The sequence below is a fragment of the Fistularia commersonii genome, chromosome 10 (genome assembly GCF_037954325.1).
Source record: "Fistularia commersonii isolate RoL2024-O1a breed Wild chromosome 10, RoL_Fcom_v1.0, whole genome shotgun sequence".
Lineage (NCBI taxonomy): Eukaryota > Metazoa > Chordata > Actinopteri > Syngnathiformes > Fistulariidae > Fistularia > Fistularia commersonii.
The window spans coordinates 8461013-8480895 of NC_141293.1; the positions used below are offsets into that span (position 1 = coordinate 8461013).

At 40.9% G+C, this 19883-nt stretch overlaps 2 protein-coding genes across 7 annotated transcripts in view; one reads left to right on the forward strand and one right to left on the reverse strand.

Annotated features, from left to right (window-relative positions):
- LOC147230276 (lamin-A-like) overlaps positions 1-4663 on the forward strand; it is a 36838-nt gene extending 32175 nt beyond the window's left edge. Inside the window, 7 exon segments of the mRNA XM_086153573.1 lie at positions 617-647; positions 649-918; positions 1528-1635; positions 1808-1927; positions 2005-2064; positions 2165-2335; positions 2998-4663. Coding sequence (XP_086009699.1) covers positions 617-647; positions 649-918; positions 1528-1635; positions 1808-1927; positions 2005-2064; positions 2165-2335; positions 2998-3033 — 796 coding nt within the window. The 3' untranslated portion in view covers positions 3034-4663.
- A 39-nt stretch (positions 4664-4702) lies between these two features.
- The window catches only part of pear1 (platelet endothelial aggregation receptor 1), a 70543-nt gene continuing 55362 nt past the window's right edge, over positions 4703-19883 (reverse strand). Inside the window, exons 7-24 of one of the 6 annotated variants that reach the window (XM_086153568.1) lie at positions 17477-17723; positions 15937-16039; positions 15625-15761; positions 14657-14869; positions 12981-13155; positions 12179-12299; positions 11890-12053; positions 11300-11402; positions 10252-10404; positions 10046-10177; positions 8905-9036; positions 8348-8467; positions 7938-8156; positions 7378-7487; positions 6834-6960; positions 6597-6659; positions 6216-6425; positions 4703-5233 (exon numbers count right to left, since the gene is read on the reverse strand). In XM_086153568.1, coding sequence (XP_086009694.1) covers positions 5124-5233; positions 6216-6425; positions 6597-6659; positions 6834-6960; positions 7378-7487; positions 7938-8156; positions 8348-8467; positions 8905-9036; positions 10046-10177; positions 10252-10404; positions 11300-11402; positions 11890-12053; positions 12179-12299; positions 12981-13155; positions 14657-14869; positions 15625-15761; positions 15937-16039; positions 17477-17723 — 2639 coding nt within the window. In that variant the 3' untranslated portion in view covers positions 4703-5123. Of the gene's footprint in view, positions 5234-6215; positions 6429-6596; positions 6660-6833; positions 6961-7377; positions 7488-7937; positions 8157-8347; positions 8468-8904; positions 9037-10045; positions 10178-10251; positions 10405-11299; positions 11403-11889; positions 12054-12178; positions 12300-12980; positions 13156-14656; positions 14870-15624; positions 15762-15936; positions 16040-17476; positions 17724-19883 lie in introns of all 6 variants that reach the window. The other 5 variants (XM_086153567.1, XM_086153571.1, XM_086153569.1 and 2 more) reach the window with 5 other exon arrangements.

The window sequence follows — 19883 nt, forward strand, 5'->3', positions numbered from 1 at the left end:
AGGAAAAGATTAAAAAATATGGTATTTTTAACGAGAACTACATTTCAGAGGGACTTCCGGAGCTGACTGAGAGTCCTGGGACAGTTTATGCTAAATATTCCTCAGACGAAACTTACAGGAGTGTTATGGTGCCAGCAGCCTGCCATGTCTCCAGAGGCTGCCTTCAAACAAGATCCATCACCTGTTCTAACAGCCAATCGGCTCTTAGAAAGAAATACAGAAAAAGCAAAGCGGTTACAACTAATAGCATGAGGAGTTGTTGCTACGGAAAGAGCACAACACTCTTTAAATTCCCACATTGGGAGAGGTGGCGGTGGTGGGCGGGATTTTATTGATTTATAGACATGTATCATTGTTTGAGAATAATATGAAACCATTAAGTTGTATATTTGCAGCCATAACAATTGCGTTAAATTGTCAGTGTTTCAAAAAGTTAAGAAAAATATTCAAATGTCCAGAATCCAAGGGTCAGGACATTTACCATTCTGACCCTTGCTTTGGAAATCACAGCTGTTTTCTGTCTTTACTTTCACTCATCCTAAAATACACATCCTTACAATCCACTTCATTAGAAACTTTGAAATCGGTGAACCCGTTACCCTCTTTCCCTCCCTAGGCTTCGCTTGTCCCCCAGTCCCCCCCCCAACCAAGGTGACTGTGACAAGGACCTCCGGCTCATCCCATAGCCACACTGGCCGCTTCCTGCAGTCATCCACCAGCGCCTGCAGCAGCCGCAACTCTTCGGGCACTAACAAGAAGCGTCGCCTTAATGACAACGACAGCGAGACATCCAGCTTAGCAGGAGGCACCGTGACCAAGACCCGTATCAGTCAGCATGCGTCGGCCAGCGGACGCATCACTGTGGAGGAGGTCAACCTGGAGGGCAAGTTCATCCGTCTCAGCAACAAAAGTGACGAGGTAATGTGCGCTTCATCCTCTGACTACTGGGTTTGCATACTTGTCGTTCTATCTCATTCAGTGATTGATGATTCCAATTTTTTTTTTTTTTTTTTTTTTGGTAAACCTGTTTTTCAGCGGAATATAGGACTGCTTACCTAAAAGGCTAATAAAATGTGAAAAAAAAAAAAAATTACCTTTGTTTGTTCACTTGGATGCAGAACAAAACAAACAAGACTGAAACCAATTAGAGGTCTTACATTTCGAAAACTGGAGGTTTCTTTTTATGCTTTCCAGTTTTTAATCTCGGCATCAAAGTGATTACGCACAATTTTCATTTAGATAGTCATCTACACAAGTGGAGTATATTAATTGCAATACCATTTGACCAAATCATGTTGTGAAACTGTCAGATAAAATCTGCAAATTTCAGTTTGGTAGAATCAGCTGTAGCAGCTTGTTCAACAGTACAAAATAAGCAATGACAGATCTAGAAATATGTTGCAGTCCAGAACATGTGGGTTTCTAGTGATGCACTTTGGTTCCCTTAAAACAAAACTTTATTGTTGTCAAACTCTGATCAGTCCTGAAAACAATTAAATTATTTTGTTTCCATTTCTACCTGGTCAGGATCAAGTTCTGACCAACTGGCAGGTGAAGAGACAAGTTGGAAACTCCACCCCCATTGTCTACAAGTTTCCCCATAAGTTCACCCTGAAGGCTGGAACTTCTGTGACTGTAAGAATTGAATTTTCTTTTTGATCGATTTTTGATGCGCGCAGCCGATAAAAACGAAATGCGGGTATTTTAATAATCAATTTAATGAAACAATACCTACCCAGTCAATGCTTTTGTTGACGTGTCTTGGTGCTTCATGTGTCAAAGAGTTGGATATTTTGACCTTTTGCAGATCTGGGCTTCATCTGGAGGTGGAAGTCACAACCCCCCCACTGACCTGGTGTGGAAAAGTCAGAACTCTTGGGGCACCGGTGACCTCCTGCAGACCATCCTCATCAGTGCCAGCGGAGAGGTAGCCCACCTGGAGTTCATCATCTTAAACAAACTTAAGAATACACTAACTTACATCCCTGGATTTTCCCCCCCTAGGAAATGGCCACGAGGAAAGTGACCCGCACCCTTTTCCAGGATGAGGAAGAGGAAGACATGGTAAATCCCCTTAGAGACTATCCAATAAGACAAATATCAAAATGTATTAAAGAAGGTGCATTCCCTGTGTCACTGATTCTGAATCCCAACTTCCCCACAGGGAGCTCACAGCACGAGCGGGGCAGAAAACGAGTACAACCTCCGGAGCCGCACCGTGATCTGCGACTCCTGTGGGCAGCCGGCAGAACGCGGCGGCGTTTGCAGCAGTGGAGGTGCTCCCGAAGGCCTCGTGGGACATTCCTTTTTCATGGGCACCAACGAGCCGAGACAGGTACGGTTTTGTTTATCACTCCAAAGTCCTGTAGAATTTGCAAGTAAAATTTGGCTCAGGGCTTAGAATGCAATTTTGGTTTTCAACACACAAGTTGCTCTCAGTTCAATTGAGGAAACTTTCACCTGCCATTGTTCCTGACACATGTTGGCATTTTTAAAGCAAAGAAGTAACTTCGTCACGAGCACTAAGGCAACAAACTGTCTTTAATTCTGTTTGTATAGATGTAGAATTGTTATATTGGGCCAAAAAGTGCTTTATTGAGATGAGAAAGAGTAACTTGTCCCATCAAAGCATTTGCTCCTGACAGGAAACAAACACTGCACAAATTTAACGTAATAGTGTTTTAACAGGAATTCTCTTGCCTTACTGTTTTTCTGTAACAGCTCATTTTACATGTGGATCACTGTCTTTCCCCATGTAAAGTCTTGTTTGAAATGCCATTTAAAAATTTGTTTAAAAAAGTGAGATGTACCCTAAAAATTGGAGCAAACAAGACCTTAAATGTCCAGCAATTAGTCAAAGAATTTTATTGCATGCTTTTGCTTTTTTTTTTTTTTTTTTTTAATTTTTTTCTTTTTTTAAATAAACATTGTTAAATGTTAGCAAGTTATTTGGTCTTCCTGATGATAAATACTGATTTCATGTTCCGCTTCCCTTAGGGTCGCATGAAGCCAGAGAACTGCTCCATCATGTAGGAGAGCAACTGACACCTCCTTTCACCCTATACCAGGATTATCTTGTACTGTTGGGTTTTTTTCTTCGTTTTTATATGATTTTGTTTTTGTATTCATATTAATCTGCAGGTTAGATTTGCAAAAGTGCACAGGACTTTTTATATTCTGCTTCCGAGAATGTGTATTTTGCATTACGTACTGCATGTGTGCTAACGCTTGTGCTTCCCTGTGCTTTGCTTACTTGCAATGGCTGTCGCACCAACTGGTGACCACAGAAGAATTAAGTCACAGCACAAAGAGATAAATCGCCAAATATTACATGGAGATGGCAAAGATGATTGTTCAATATTATCTGGTTCCATCTCAATGTTTCACAAATAAGGGAATAATTAACCTTTTTTTTTTTTTTTTTTACACTTGATGGTTGTCAAAAAGAAATAGTTTTTTCATCAAGTTTATCATCAATTCACATACTTGAAATATTATGACTTGACTATTATTGTGTCCTTCCATGCACTAAAGTAATCTGTTCAGAGGGCACATTTCAAATCACACTAATTTGTCATTATCATGACTGTATCATATTACTGCTTATTCTTTCAATATTATGAGTTTGTAGCTAATGAGAATAGTATTGGTGTACTTAAAACAGTTCTCCTATATGGCCCTGAAACTCCATTGAGGTCGGGAGAGAGCGATTTACTCCCAAAAAGCATTGAAATGGAAAAAAAAAAAGCATAAATATATTTGTATATTTGCCTTAGTGATAAACTAGATGTATTTTTTTATGACGAGGGAAAAAAAAAAAAAAATCAAAGAAAGCCAAAGTATTAACAACTCAGGGTTCAGCAGCTTCTGTCCGGTCACAGATGAAATGTTATTTTAGAAGAATACTTTTTCAACTCACAATTTGACAGCAGAGAAGTGTATTTGTGTAGTAAAGTCTATGGAAACAGGGAGTAAATAACTAAGAGTTTGTCATACAGATGTACATTTAAATATGGCACGTTCTTTTATGAATGAAATGTTTTTTCAATAGGTTATTTTTCTATCACAGAGCTGCCGTGTACTCTGTTCATAGATTTTTTTTTTTTTTTTACAATATTCAACAATATTAGCGTTATGTGATATGGACATGTAACAGCTGTTTGCAACAGATTAACACAAATGTACTTTTGCTAAAACGACTAGACCGTGCTGTTGTCTCCCAAACTAGGTCATCCAGGACTTTTTTTTTTTTTTTTTTCCTAAAAGCTTGCTGGCGCTTGAAATCTAAAGGGGGATTTTGTATACTTTTGCTTCATGCTTTTGTAGAGGGCTTTGGCAGGTATGTTTGTAGGTAAGTGATTGATTTTCTGCTCAATTGTACTTTTGAAAGTGCCTTAAATAGGTTGACAATCATTAGACAGGGCCATTTCCAAAAAAAGGTTGTATTTCTATGCAATATTTGAGTAAAACCATAGATGTTTTGTATGAGGAAAAACTTGAAAGGCCTTTTTCTGTGAAAATCTCTGTGGATGATAGTGTTGAGCAATGAAGTGAGTTGGATCTTTCCTCGTAAAGTAGAATGTTATTACAGAAAAGCCTTGCCTTCAGTTCCATGTTATGCTCATTTTCAAAAAAATATGTAAGAATAAATTTTTTTTCCATTGATTTTTCTGATGTGTTTTCTTTGTAATTGACTGAGAAATTACTGAAAAATGCTATTTTTATTTACAAATGTACACATTTTTTTTCTTGCATGGTTACATTCCAAAATATATAGCCATATGTTAAAAGTACAAAAAAGGAAGCTCTTATCAAACCTTTAAAACAGAATTTAAGCCTGGTACAGTTTCTGTTGGAATAACAGGTAGCTTCATTTGTGTCAGATTCTTTGGTGAAATGTCCCCTAACTATTGCTGATGCAATGTGATATTTATTCGTCAAAGGTGCTGAATACATCCAACCTGTCCTGGTATACAAACAAGGGGTATCGAAACATGCGCAATAGCAAAGCAAAATTTATAAAATCCAGCATGTTTAATAGTTTGTCCCTTTAACCACGTAGTCTGTTGGTGTTTCTTCCCCAGGAGGTGGAGCAAATGTTCAGTCCACAGAGTTGGATGTCACTATGGCGTCCTGCGCGGGGACGGGGGCCGACGGAGCGGCGGCAAGTCGTAGTGGCCTGGAATGTGACTGTTGATAGGAAGGTCGTAGTGGCTATGTGGATCGTCACGCTCTGAAAAACACGTGCAAAGGAAGACACGGTAACGTGACTAAGAGTAGAAGATGAACCAGGCCTCACTTGTTCCATTTTCCAATGACGGCTTTACTTCAGTATTTCAAAAATACTTGACATCTTTCACAGCAACCGACATCTTCAAGACCAACTGTGCAATCGCATACTGCGCACAAGAAAACTGATCCAGCGCAGTGCAAATGAATTAGATATATAACATGTTTTTTCTGCATCATTTTGCTGCGTAACTGTATGAGTGACATCCTATCGTATGACTGGCTGGACACCTGTCACTCATACAGTTACGCAGCAAAATGATACAGAAAAAAATGTTATATATCTAATTCATTTGCACTGCGCTGGATCAGTTTTCTTGTGCGCAGTATGCAAGTGCACAGTTGGGTGTCCAGCCAATCATACGGTAGGATGTAATTACGCAATGCAGCCAATCCCAGCATTGACGGTACTTGCGCACATGAGGCAGTTAAGTGCCGCTAATGCTAACGTGCTAACCCCTTATTACGAGCGGGCAGGGAATGCGATACGTCCACTCACTAAACCAATTAAAAAAAAAAATCTTTTAAGTTGGAATGGCTGTCAGAGTATGTGCAAATAGAAGAACAAGAGGTGAAACTGGGTGAGATATTTCTTTTTCGAGCGAGAAAGGTTGTATCTGTAAAACATGCAGCGAAGCTAAAATAGTAAGCACGTTTTCTGATGGAAATAAAATTGACTAAATGGAAGCTATGATCCCTGTTGTGATACTGGTGTGTGGCCACAGCGTGCACATCTAATGTTGCTCAGGGAGGTTGTCTGTATGCCCAGACATATGAAAAATCAGAGGGAACATTGCCGCCCACCCTTACATTGGGGGCAAAGTGGTCATCAAGAAACTGAGGCCTGTTGCTGCAAAAAAAAACAAAGCTAGACATATTGTGGTTTAACAGGAATGACCGTTGATTTGCACTTAGAGAGTAATCACCTCTGCGTAACGAACTGGTATCAAACGGCGGGTTGATCTCCGTGTACGCTCGTTCTCTGGGCACGGCTGCCTTCATCTCCATGTAGCTGCTCTCAGGGGGGCAGAAGGGCAGACCAGGCAGATCTTTGATGGTGGCGTAAGGATTCTCACTGTTCAGAGAGCTGCTGCTCGCCGCCACAGTGTCCTTCAGCTCTGGAATCCGAGAAAATACTGCTGAACACACAGGACAGCTTAAGCGTAAAAAAAAGCGTTTAGGCCAGAAATAGGATTTGACAATTACATGAAGAATATAAAATGTGTACTTCATGACTACAGCCACACTTTTTTATACGTCAACCAATGTCATGACTAGATTACTAGTCCTTTAGAAAGTGAAACTACCTTTGTTATAATATTTACCAAGGCTGGCGCTGTAGCTGTAACTCCGATCAATCCCAAAGGCTCCTATAACCCACAAAAAAAAATCAATATAAGGTAACTATGTTTAAGCATTTTATCTGCAAAACTAGCACATCAACAAACCCTCTTAAGCAGCTTTTACGTTGTTTTTTTTTTGCTGTATGAATTTCAAGTGATGAAATAAAATGTAAAAAATAAAATGACTAATCGCAGACCGACCGGTGTCTTTGCGAGGCTCGTGGTGCTTCCAGTCTGCAGGCAGTGTCGCATTGCTCTCGACACCAAACAGGCCTCGCCGTTCTCGCTCCATGTTTTTTACGCTGCAGAACAGCTGGTTGTTGGTGTTCTGTCAGATGGGGACAGACATTTTATCAAATTAAAATGATTTAACTTGTACTTTGGACCTGCATCATCAAACATCAGAAAGGTGATAGATTTTGATTACAAACGGGTTAAAATACATCACTTAAAATCAATAAAATAGAAAGTTGAAGATGCATTTTCTAAACATTGGAATTTAGTTCAATACCACTGTCAGTATCCTAGAATGCTGATTTTAGATTTCACAACCTGAAATCCAAATCCAGCTAGTTATAGACACAACAAGTCTGATCAGATCATTTGGATCAGCACAGTTTTCACCAACATACCAGATCTGAAGAGGAGGAAATGGTTTGATGTGCATAACTTGCACTGAAATTAATCAATCTAGAGGAGTCAGATTAACAATATTCATCCCACAGGTGGCAGAGCAGACGCTCACCTTGATGGTGCGGTCGTGGTTGTTGGGCAGATGAGGCAGAGGTGGCCGGTTCTGGCTCAGGGTGTGGTAGCTGGGGTTGGAGTAGTAGTGGTGGTAACTGTGCGGCACGTCTGTAGGCCAACGCAAACACACAGAGTCCTGTCACCTGAAGCTTAAATACCTCAAAGTGAATAAAATGCTGCACAGACTAACAGCAACTCCCCAACGTTGCATGTTATAAGTTATAGACCTCCATTTTCTATCGCACACTTTTCAATAAGCACTCATCAGTACAAGTATAAGTGGTGTACTGAGTTCATGTTTGCTGATTTTCAGTATTTTATAAATACATTTTTTTTTTCTTGGTCATTTACAATGCGAACATCACACGCGATTCAAGGCTATACCTTTTAAAACGTCTGAAGATCTTTAAAGAGACAAAGATACCTTTCTGCAGAGATAAAACTGTCGTTATTTTTTAAAATGGCGGCGTAGTGTAGTGTGTGGTGTCTTTCCATTATCAAAAGTAAATATGAAATGTTAAACAAATGTACTGTTCGGACGGTATGATATGTACAAACCTGGGACAGCGTACTCCGAGTTGACGGTACGACTGGTGGAGAAGGAGACGGTTGGCGTGTTATTTTGTTTCTCCTTCTGTCTGCGGCGATAGAGCAGGAGCAGTGCCAGCAGAACCACCACCAGGAGGACCAGCACCACAATGCCGCTGATGGCACCCCATGATTCCTTCTCACCGGGGGGGAGAGGAACCATGACGCTGCCTGTTTCCCCTGAGGAGTCTGTGGAAATGGGGGAAAAAATGAGATCTGATTTCAACTTTCCACCTTTGAGACAGGAAAGTTTAATCAGCCAAGTTTCAAAAATGGAAATTAAAGGCAGTGTTGAGTAGAAAGCCCTTCTTTATCGACCAGTTCAGCTAATCTGTGTGAACGAAAGGCAGACAGTCGGCCGGTAAAGGAATCATCTGTACCTTGTTTACAATCAGATCCTGCCTCACACACACAATCCCCGGTAAATCTGTCACAGATGAAGTTGGCGGTGCAGGGGCACGTCTGAGCACAGAAAGAGCCAAAGCGTCCTGGGCTGCAAGCTGGAAAATGTCAATTAATGAAAGAGAAATATTGTATGAAAACACATGGACCAAGTGTTTATCTTAAGGATAAAAATAACCTGATTTTTTCACAACCCTCTTAGACCTGAGCATGAGTTATCTATTACACCTGCTAGTTACACAGATAAGGTTACACTTACCCTATCTTGTCCACCATGGTGTCAACATCTGCAGTAGATTCAATTTTGTTTTAACTCTGATTGCAATCTCGATCTAGTCCTGGACTTGAACTTCTCTCTGCCTAACTTGTTATTGCAATGTGTTTCTTCTTATTTGCTCACGCGAGACCTCTCTTGACCGAGTCATGACCTTTGTTTATCTCCCCCCTCCTTCATTATAATCGCTGCACTGTCAGCAAGTTAAGCACTAAACCGATTCTTTATGTTCCCGTCGCTCTGCAGCCTTCACACACTCACGTATGGAGCAGTCGGTGGCCGTCCAGCCGGGCAAACATTCACAGTGACCATCTCGGTGATCGCACGTCGAGTTGTTTGCGCAGTTGACACACACTTCGGAACACTGCTTCCCGTAGTAGCCAGCTGGACACACTGTAACACACGTGCATACACACATATAGCATCACCTGCACTAGCTGCTCTCACAGTGAACATCCCTGTTGATGGAAATAATCTGACATTGTGGATTATACTTGAACTGCCAATTGAATTCTATACTTTAAACACCATGAACGTTATCAGAAGATAATGCAACTTAGTACAATTTTCCAGTTACTGGTGGAAAACTGGTAGCCTATATTTACATGTTTAATGGTTCCTCTCATTATCAATTGAGAAAAAAATTTTGAGCCGGCAAGCTTCACCCACTTGATATTTTATCAAGTTTCCCTTTTTTTCTGATGGAAAAGGGAGGTTGGATTGTCTTTTAAAATGAGGATATACATGGATGTAGTGAAAGAGGATCATATTAGTCAGTTAGTTAGTTAAGAGAACAGGGGACAAACAGGGTTTTTAGTGATTTGACAATTTGACCATTGTCAAATAACTCGATAGGCGAGAACATTTGTTTTTAAAGAAGATTACGGACAGAGAAACAGTGCAAATTGACTTTGCTTCCCTCTTCTGTAAACTAACTGAGATCTGTTTGACACAAAAGCTATTTTGGTTTATCAATAAATACATCTGCGAGTGCAACACATTTATTTGCCTTAAAAACACATTCCACTGCACTGTTTTAAGTGTTACACATTTGTTGAAGATTTATTTATTTTTTCTTCACTCCAAACAATGATATTTCTACTGTTCCTCTTCATCTCAGACGGGTGGGAAATTCATTTTAACAAGGAGCCAATGAGAAATCTTAACGGTGGCGGAACCGGTGAAAACAGAAGAGCAAATCACTTGTATAACATTAACTACGTTTTTGTTTTTTCATGTTTTTCATCCCTCCGCCCGTAAAATCACCAAGTCTGATCTAAGATGTTTATGACTAACAGACAGATGTCTTTACTTACCAAATCTATCGACGAAATTATCACAGAATATTAAACTAAATGCGAGCTTAAAAAAATAGTGAAAACACATTCTGTCCTGTAAATACCTTGATTGCAGTCGGGTCCAGTGTATCCAGGCAGGCAGTCACATTCGCCCGTCACATGGTGGCAGCGGTATGACTGGCCGCAGGACGGGCAGGACATGCCGCACTGGTCGCCATACATTCCTGATCTGCATTCTGTGACACAAGCGTGCACTTGTTTATGATGTGGGGAGTTCATTGAATTATAAAAATGCTTCAGTGTCACTCACTGTTCTGACAGGTGACACCCCAATATCCAGGGCGGCACACACACGCCCCTGTCTCCCTCACACAGGTGTCGCTGTTGGGACAATGCTTGAAACAGGTTTGGTTGCAGTGGCGACCCCAAAGACCCTCGGAGCAGGGCTCACTGCAGCGCGGACCTGTTGGGACATTAGCTATTAGGTTGACCTGCAGTTAAAACTGCACCTTCAGACTGCCGTATCACGGGCGATATCAGTAGAGTCAAAAGTTAAAATTTAATGTCCTTCAGACGTCAACCTGGCTTGACTTACAACATGGCTTTACGCAGCTCTCTTTTGTCCAGTCCAGGTGTTTCAAGTGTGTCTTTTAAAGTAATGGTTGGTTTCTTATCTTGCAGTGGCAGCAAGTTAGGCTATGCAGTGTGTGTGTGTACGTTTTTGTGTCTCTGTCAAAAAATAAATAAATAAATAAATAAAAATAAAAATGAATAAATAAATAAATAAAAACCTCACTAACCCAAGCTTACTGTTCTGTATATTTCCTGTGCATCGTGTATTTGCAGGTGTATTTGCAGTCCCTATGTCCTCTATTGTAAGTCGCTTTGGATAAAAGCGTCTGCCAAATGCAATGTAATGTAATGTAATGTAATGTTTCACAGGTCATTTTTAAATACCCGAATCAAGGCTGACATCTGGGTTGGTCTCTTTAGTGATCTACATTGAGCGTGGGTTACGTTTCCTTTTTATTCTCAACAGAAAGTTTTCTGTATTAAAGAGCCTTATTTAAAAAGGCCTCTGAAATGTGGAACATTCTCTGTTCCCACAATGCTTTTAAAACTACCAGTGTTGTGATATTCACTTTTTATTCCAAGTCCAAGGTGTAAAGTGAAGCCTAATTGTGAAGCCATTTAAGATAAAAAAAAAAAAAAATATGAAGAAGCGCTTGAAACCGCTCGGGTGCAACCGTAGAGCAATCGTGCTCGCAGGGTGAGGCCGGTTGGCTCTGTTGAGCCGGGACGATCTGCGATACCGAAGCCGTGCTGGCAAAGGTACCCGGGCCAATGTCATCACTCACCCCACCAGCCTGGCCGGCACTGACACTCCCCCGTTGTTGCCTGGCAGCCGTCGGCGTGAACGCAATCACACCTCTTCAGGCAGCTCGGTCCAAACGTGCCCATCTGCACGTGCGAACAAACGGCAGCGTACAAAGAACGATAAGTGGAATCTCTTCCGTGCACAGCCAGAGTCAAAATACCACAGTGACAGTGTGTTGTTGTGTAGAATGGCTGGCGGTCTGACACACAGAAGAAAGACTGACGACCGATCACAAGAAATATGTCCGGCATAATTGCGACTTTTTATGAGCGTAATCAGAGTTAACTGTGCATTTTTTATCTTGCAGATTGCTTGATGTAATGCTGCGGCTTTGACTCGACGACTATTGAAGTAGAAACACCTACATCGTTACATGAATTGGTGAATTACTTTCGGGCTTTTTTTGATGGACTGATGCAATAAAATTAAACTGACCTTCTTAGCGGTTATCGACAGATTCTACCAACCTTTTGTTTTTGACGAGACCCGTGTGCTGAATGCTTCTATTAGCAAAGTGTCTGGAGTGATAATCTCAGAATCAGCAAGACGCAACCGTGTCCAGCCACTCACCGGGCAGGGTTGGTCACAGCGTGGGCCCTGCCAGCCGGCCGTGCAGGTGCAGGATCCATCTGCGGGGTTACATTTCGCTCCGTTGGCACAGTGGCAGGTTGCGTTACATCCTGGACCCCAGGTTCCCTCGGAGCAGGGGGTAGAACAGTCCGGCCCTCGCCAGCCTGCAGACATGTGAAGGACGGTCAGCCATTTAGATTTCTCGCCTCACCGATGGAGCGTTTAATCAGTTTTACTTAAGCTATTATGGACGAATGAACGTCCTTTGATTGGTGAGCGAACGACGTACCCTCTTTGCAGAAGCAGACGCCGTCTATCGGTGAACAGTCGACGAAGTTCTTGCAGGAACATTCCAGGGAACAGTTCATTCCAAACGTTCCACTCTTGCACGGATTTTCACAGTGAACCCCCTATCGATGAGCAACAACATGTAAATGCTGACGAAATGCCAAAAAAAACACACATGGGCGCCCATTTCCCCAACGCTTTATTTAAAAATATACTTTATTTTTCAAAGGAAAAATCATGGGTCAACACACTGTTAATTTAAGTTTCTTTTTCTGAATTTTGACACAATTTCTTAATTATCTTTCTGTATTAAGTGTTATTGTAAATTGATTTTTTTTTAGCACAATATTTGAAAAGCTGAGTGAATTTGAAAAAATTTGAATTTGAAAAAAACATTGAATTTTTTTTGAAAATTTGAAAAAAAAAAAAAACACAAACAAACAAACAAAAAAAACATGAATTGAGTGTATGTATGTATATAGTTCTGAGATGGCTTTTTGGTAGAGTGGTCACTTCTGACTTCCGACTGATACTTCGGGTCTTGGGTGACTGAATTGCACTTTTTGTAAGTCGCTTTGGATAAAAGCGTCTGCCAAGTGACTGTAATGTAATGTAATGTAATTTGTGGATGTTGTGAAAAAAAAATTCTGCCAGAAAAAGTTTTAGCAGTGCAATGTATAGCAACATTTTTGGACACTCATTGTAAAATGACGAAGTCTAATATGACTTAACATATTCCTCAGTGATGTTCCCTGCAGTTTATGTTACTGAAGGTGTTTTTTTTAATTTTTATTTCGACTCACTGTAAACCCGGGGGCGCAGCGGCATTTGCCAGTGGCGCTAACACACACGCCTCCGTTCACACACAGACATGGCTCCAGGCACCCATGACCATAGAACCCATGAGCACAGGTCTCATTGCAGAACAGTCCAGCCCAGCCCGGATGGCACGTGCACTCTCCTTTCATTGGGTGGCAGCTGGAAATTAAAGCACAGTAAAAAAAAAAAAAAAACACGAGGTGAGAAACTGGTGGAAAAATACACATAGCGGAATTTTCTGCGGAAGAACAACTGACTCATGACTGCAGTCAAATTCAACTTTCTGCATCAACATCAAAATGAGAAAGGTTCGGTTTTCCCCTTCATACCTGTCCTAAACAATCAGGTTATCTGTCAGGAGATTTTGATTTGCAGGGTGGAATGTTGCAGAATGTTGACCACGCTTCATTAATTACCGTGTGTTTTGATTACTCATGCAGCTTTCCACTCTGATACAAAAAAAAAACTTTAGTAGACTCAGATTCAACTTTATTCTCCCTCATAAACAGCCAAACTGCGGATGAAAAACTGAAAACTTGCAATGGATACAAAAGAGGCCTCGTAGAGCTTAATTCTAATTCGCACCACTACAGTTTTGCTGTAAACATTACATGACATTGCAGCTCCCGCTGACAAGGTATCTGATCTGATGAACTTATTACACCCATGAATAGGGCCTGAATTTTAACTGAGAATATCTAATTCTACTGGCTTTTTCCTGACCTCTCCTCTGGGGCGTGGCGGAGAAGAGAAAAAAAAGAAAATCTGAGTCTGATCCTGTTGTTTTGGAATGGTCAAAATGCACTGCACTGAAAACAGCTTGTTCCTGAAAGCCATAAAAATCAACAAGCGCACTGGGTTTGTCACATTTAAGAAAAGGGAGGGATGTAATAAAGGTCAGAGCAGCCCAGGTTTCAATAAATGGATACGACAACTGATCGATACAAAACGACAATTCCAAATTGACACCTCACAAAGTTCCAGGCTGCTTTCCACAATAATACATTTGAACTTTAAAATTGGCTTAAAATTTGGTTTTATTTGAATTTTAGGGAGTAAAACCCCATAAAAAACACATCTGAAGCTGAACCATGAGTTACTCACTTTTCAAATATGTCATTTTCATACAGCAGGAAATCAAAATGTCTCCAACATATTAGGTAATTTCACTTTGGGCATAGAGGTTCAGGTAGATTTAGATCCTAAAAAACATTTTCATGGAAAATCCTGTCGGGCTTTATGGTAAAATTCTAGGATAAATTAATGTATGTAATGAAAAAAATCATTGTCTGCAAAAGTTCAGATTATGTTTAGATTGCAAAAATTTACCTTTGGGTGTACAAAATATATTAGAGATTGAATGATTTGACAAGAATGAAGACATGCGTTTTATTGATAGACTTGAGCAAATAACCAATTTGATTCATTTTAAATAGAAAAGTCCACAAGGGACAAGTGTTGAATTATGGTTTTTGGGTAACCCTCGAAATTCAAATTTTAGAAGTATTAGAAATGTGATGCCTGAAAGTCAGGAAGGCCCAAATTGAGGAGAGAAATGTTGTTTTACATGGAATTTAATTCACCCAAACCGTGACAGCCTCCGGTCTGAAGGAAATGTTTGTGCGGCTCACACACCTTGATCCTCTCCTGACCGCCTTACCTGAGTGTGTGTTTGTCTTGGCAGAGACACGTGCGCTCGCAGTGCATGCCGTATTTGCCGGGCACACACATCCTGTCCCTGCAGTGTGGTCCGCTGAAGCCCGGCTCACATAAACAGCCTCCGTCAATATTATAGCAGCGAGCGCCGTTAGCACAGTCGCAGACGCCTTTGCAATCCTGGCCGTAAGAACCCACAGCGCATTCCTCGTTGCATCTGAGGGCAGGGAGAGGGAGGGTCACGCGTGCCGGCGGACGAGGTTCGATGACAATTTTCACCCACAAACCACATCTTAGCCTGACTTTCGTTGTGCGGTTAGGTGAGCAATTCGGCTTCATCTGTGCTCGGATGGAAGGACCTAACTGCTACTTTCTCCGGCCGACATCGGCGATGAAAGATACAGGAATTCCCTGATTTAAATCACAGTGTGATGAGGAAGGGGAAAGATGAGGCTGCTTGTCAACTTCCCTGCTATCACACATAACGGGGAGAAATTCTGACCTCAAGAAAAATAAATTGTATATCAACACCTAGCCGAAGTCTCGTATACGGTTATCCCATCTCGGAGCTGCACACATACATGCAAACATTTACTACATAGAAAGTTAGCTAAAACCTCATTTATTCACCTTATGTAGAGCTCTGCAAGGCTTCCTTCATTAACATCCTGTTCTGGTTTTTGATTAAAAACAAATTAAGTAAAAGAACAACAGAAGTGCAAACCTCAAAAGAGGAAACACAGCCGCGCTCGGTCAGTAAACCATCCAAACAAGTTTGAAATAATAAGTTAAACCTAAAAAATGTTGCGATCGTTTACTCTTCTTTTCAGAAGATGGGGGATTGTCGCTCACTTACGACGGATTATAGATTACAAGGAATGCGACGAATGGGATGAACGGGCCTTTATGAAGCTACAAGGAGGCGCATATGCCTCGACAAAAATCGACCGGCCGAAATTGGCAAATACGCACCTGTTGCCGGTGAAACCTTTCGCACACTGGCACTGTCCTGTTTCAGGATCACACTTTCCCCTGTTGTGACAAACACACTCCTCGGTGCAATTCGGCCCGTACCTTCCCTCTGCGCATCGCTCCGTGCACACCGCCCCCTGAGAGGGAGAAGATACACTGAATTGTGACAACGTGTAAAAAGTACAGATTCGTAAAACTAACGCTTTTCTACCCATGCGTGTTTTCCAAAAACGGGGGGAAAAAAGCGAAAGACTGATAAACAACGTTTGGAACCGGCTAGAAAACAAGTTGACCGTTATATAGGAGACTTACCGTCCATCCAGGAGGGCAAGTGCAGATTCCTTTGCCCCTGCAGATGCCTCCATTCTGGCATGGGCATCGCGCCTGGCATTTCCCGGAGCATGCCTTGTCACAGCTGTAAGTAGAGATCACGCCAACATTTGAGTCGAAACAACCCTTCGGTAGCCTGGAGACTTGCTTGCGCGACAAAAACGCACGAGGTCCCGCTTCAGTTTTGCACAGTCAACTGAACACCAATCCTGATAGATACAAATGGATGAGTTAAATTTGAATTAACCACCCATGCTTAAAAATTAAAAATGCAAGAAAAAAAAAAATGTTTAGAATATTCCTATAAATAACTGATAATAAAAAGTCTGAATAATTTCTACAGCCCCTGGCATCAGGGCTGCTATTGCAATAATGATCCGCACATTTGTGCAAGGTTTTACCAATCAGAGGAATTGGCAGGCACTACCTGTAGCACTATATTTCAAAATCACACCAGGGAGGTAAAATAACATGCAAACTCATTAGGTATACATAGCTCATTAAAAAGGGTTTTATCGAGTAATTGCTGTTGGAAACCAGCCTCTTAAATTTGGGTCAAAGTGGTGTAAGATTTGTTTCAGGCAGTACACGTCCTCAAGGATAGTTTAAAAAAAGACAGGGTGTAACAGATGAATCATAAGACTAAAATGTTCTTCATCTGGGGCCACTTTTGCGTCTCGCAATCTGTGATGCAAACATAACTTGGTAGGGTGTTTTTTCCTGACAGTTGAAAATCTTCAAAGTTAGTGAGGTAAAAAGAAATCATATTTTTTGCTTGCATAAGGAGGTAGCTCTTAATGTAAATTTTACATTTTGTGTTCAAGGCACCTTTCGATATACAGGACTGTAATGCAATTACAAAAACAAAAATGACATGGGTTCATTACAAATCAACTGAAATATTGCAAGCCTTTTATTATTTTACTATTGCTGATTATGGCTTGCATCTTAAAAAAACTCAAAAATCCAACCTCAAAATATTAAGAGTATCATGAAAAAGAACTTTATCACAATATTCTAATTTTCTGAGACAGTCCTGTAGCTGCTGAGATTGGCTACTATTCAAGGTGTTTCCCAGTGTTGTGATAACTAGGGCCTCAAGGAGGTGACGACAGGTTGGCCTTATTACATTTTTTTAACTTTATCAGAAGAAAATTTCAAGTTCAGGTGCTCCTTTTTAGTTTGCTTAGTTTAGCTAAGTCAGTGAACATCTGGAAAAGACAAGACTACAAATGAAAAAGGAAGCCCCGTTGTCTTTACAGACTTCGTGGGTGTTTTGTCTGTTGTTTTTTTTTTTATTGGTGCTGTTTGCGGGGAGTTGGAGTTGATTGTGAAATGGATTTATGACCTCAGGATGGATGAATTTAACAGGTGGGAAATACTTAAAACAACATTGCACCTTGTAACATGACCTAATGGTGTAGACTGTGCTGAAATTGAATAAAGATGGGTTAAAAAAAAAACCTTATGTATTGCGCACACATTCATGAAAATGTTTTTTTTTTTTTTAAAGTGCTCTCACAAAGTCCCGGTGAAATCCTTTTGGCAAACGCATTCTCCGGTCGCCTTATCGCAGGATCCTCCGGTTCCGCACTTGCATTTCTGACGGCAGTTCTTCCCGAAGGTTCCAGCAGGACAGGTCTCTTCACAGTAGGCACCTCTGAACCCCGGCTGACACTGACACAACCCTTTGACCGGGTCGCAAAGGGCTCGGTTTTCACATCTGCACCGCTGGCCGCAGCCTGGACCCCAGTGTTTTTCGTCACAGGCTGGGGGAGAGAGAACAGGATGCTTTAAATTCTGGATTGCAAATCACGCCTGATACATCCAGACAAGCATTAGGTAAGCTGAAAGGAGATCGGCCTGGCAAATTCTTTGAAAAGGATCAATTTATAACCAAATAAAGCATAGGTGTCAAACTCCGGCCCGCGGGCCAAATTCGGCCCGCACTGTAATTATATTTGGCCCGCAAAGCCATACAAAATGACTATAAAAGCTGGCCGGCTGGTATAGTCTACAATGCATGTATCGCTAATTTTACAAATTTTCTGCTGGTGTTTTGGCACGAAAATCACAACAGGGCCCATAAACGCCCTCTCCTCTTTGTACGGTAGTCATAGCGACCTTATGCTAATACTGGCACCCTGCTACTTAGGCAGAAAACAGGATTTTGCATGTGTGCAATATTAAGTTATATATTGTATAGTATTAAGCTAAGCTTGTTCCATATTTCGTTTTTAAGCAAAACTTGTTTGGGTTCCTTGCTATATCTTGAGGAAGATGTTTTTCAATAAATATCAAGGTCGGCCCGCGACTTTGTCCCTGTTTTGAATTTTGGCCCACTGTGTATTTGAGTTTGACACCCCTGAAATAAAGCCACTTCTATCTGCAGGTTTAATAGGGTGAATGGGCAGTGTCCTTCAATACATTCATTATGATTATTAAATAGAAAAATAGATAATTTACCTGTTATTTAACTTTAAATTCTGGCTTTCTGAAATATACAGGGTCACCTTAGAAGTGTATGGGCAACCTCCAGGGGGTGCAACAGGGTCAAATGCACAAATTCTAAGCACTAAATTTCAATTCACATTGTTGCAAGCATGTAAAAGTGATGGAAAAAAAAGATGAAAATCTCAGTATTTGAATGCAACCACTGAATGTAAATTTGAACACAGAAGAAGATGGAAAATGTTGACAATCGACCGAGATTTCTGATCTCAGCACTTAGTTTAAAGGGAATTTGACTGAACATTGATCTCTATGTAACTGGGAATCAGGACCATGCAATTTGAAAATGTGCATCTACAACTGACACGTTAAGATTATTCTACTCTGAAAAATGTTGATCAGTGTCTTTCAAATCCCCTACAGAAATCCAAATTTGTGACAGGAAGGTAAAGAAATAGGGCCACTTAAAATCACAGTTATTGCTACAAGAAAGTAATGACAAAAATATAATTCAAATTATCTGAATAATCCAGATGAATAGAAAACAAACAAATCACAATAAAAACATTTTAATGAATTCCCTTTTTTTCCTGTTTTTTAACAATTTACCCTTAAACCAACTGCATATCTTTCTCAAGAAATAGATGTGAACACTGTACTGGGACATCAAACATTTAAAACATGTTTATCCAGAAAGTCATTTTTTTTGGTTCTACTCCGCCGGTCGCCCAGGAACTATAAACATTCACACCAAAGAAGCTCCGGCTTTCACCGCCCGCAATTTTCCAAATATCGTAACCAGTCAAGTTTCCTGTAAAACTGCTCAGTTGGTTCTCAAAACATTGAGTCAAACCTCAATTTCATGCAACCAAATGTAGACACACACACACACACACACACACACACAAATATTCCTCAACTTAACAAAACTGTATATGATCCCTAAGACTTGCTTCCATGTACGCAGCTCCCTTTCTTTTGTCTGTCATGCTATGACTGATTGCAGGAGCTATGTGTGTGTGTGTGTGTGTGTGTGTGTGTGTGTGTGTGTGTGTGTGTGTGTGTGCGTGTGCGTGTTGGGGGGCGCTACCAGCTGCCACTAATCATCATCAGTCCTGCTCTTCTCAAATCTGTTCGACCGCGTTCACGCACTCAATCACGTTTAAGACGCTATTAGTTGTTAAAACGTCAGCAACGTTATTCCCTCCGCCTGCAGTTCCTAAGCCCGACTCCAAATATTGGTCTGGATCATCAGCCCTCCTAAAACCTGGATCATGATTAGCAGTTTACCTCACACTACTTTAGCCCCTCCACACACAGGGGTGTAAAATCGTAAAATTGTACAATTTTTGCCCGAGTGTAACTTTGATTCATACGCCGCATTACATGCGTTGAAACACAACTGCGATGCCCATACACGTATGCACAACTTAAAAAAAGTGTCATAGAGCCACATGTTTAATTTCGTGCATGCTTGT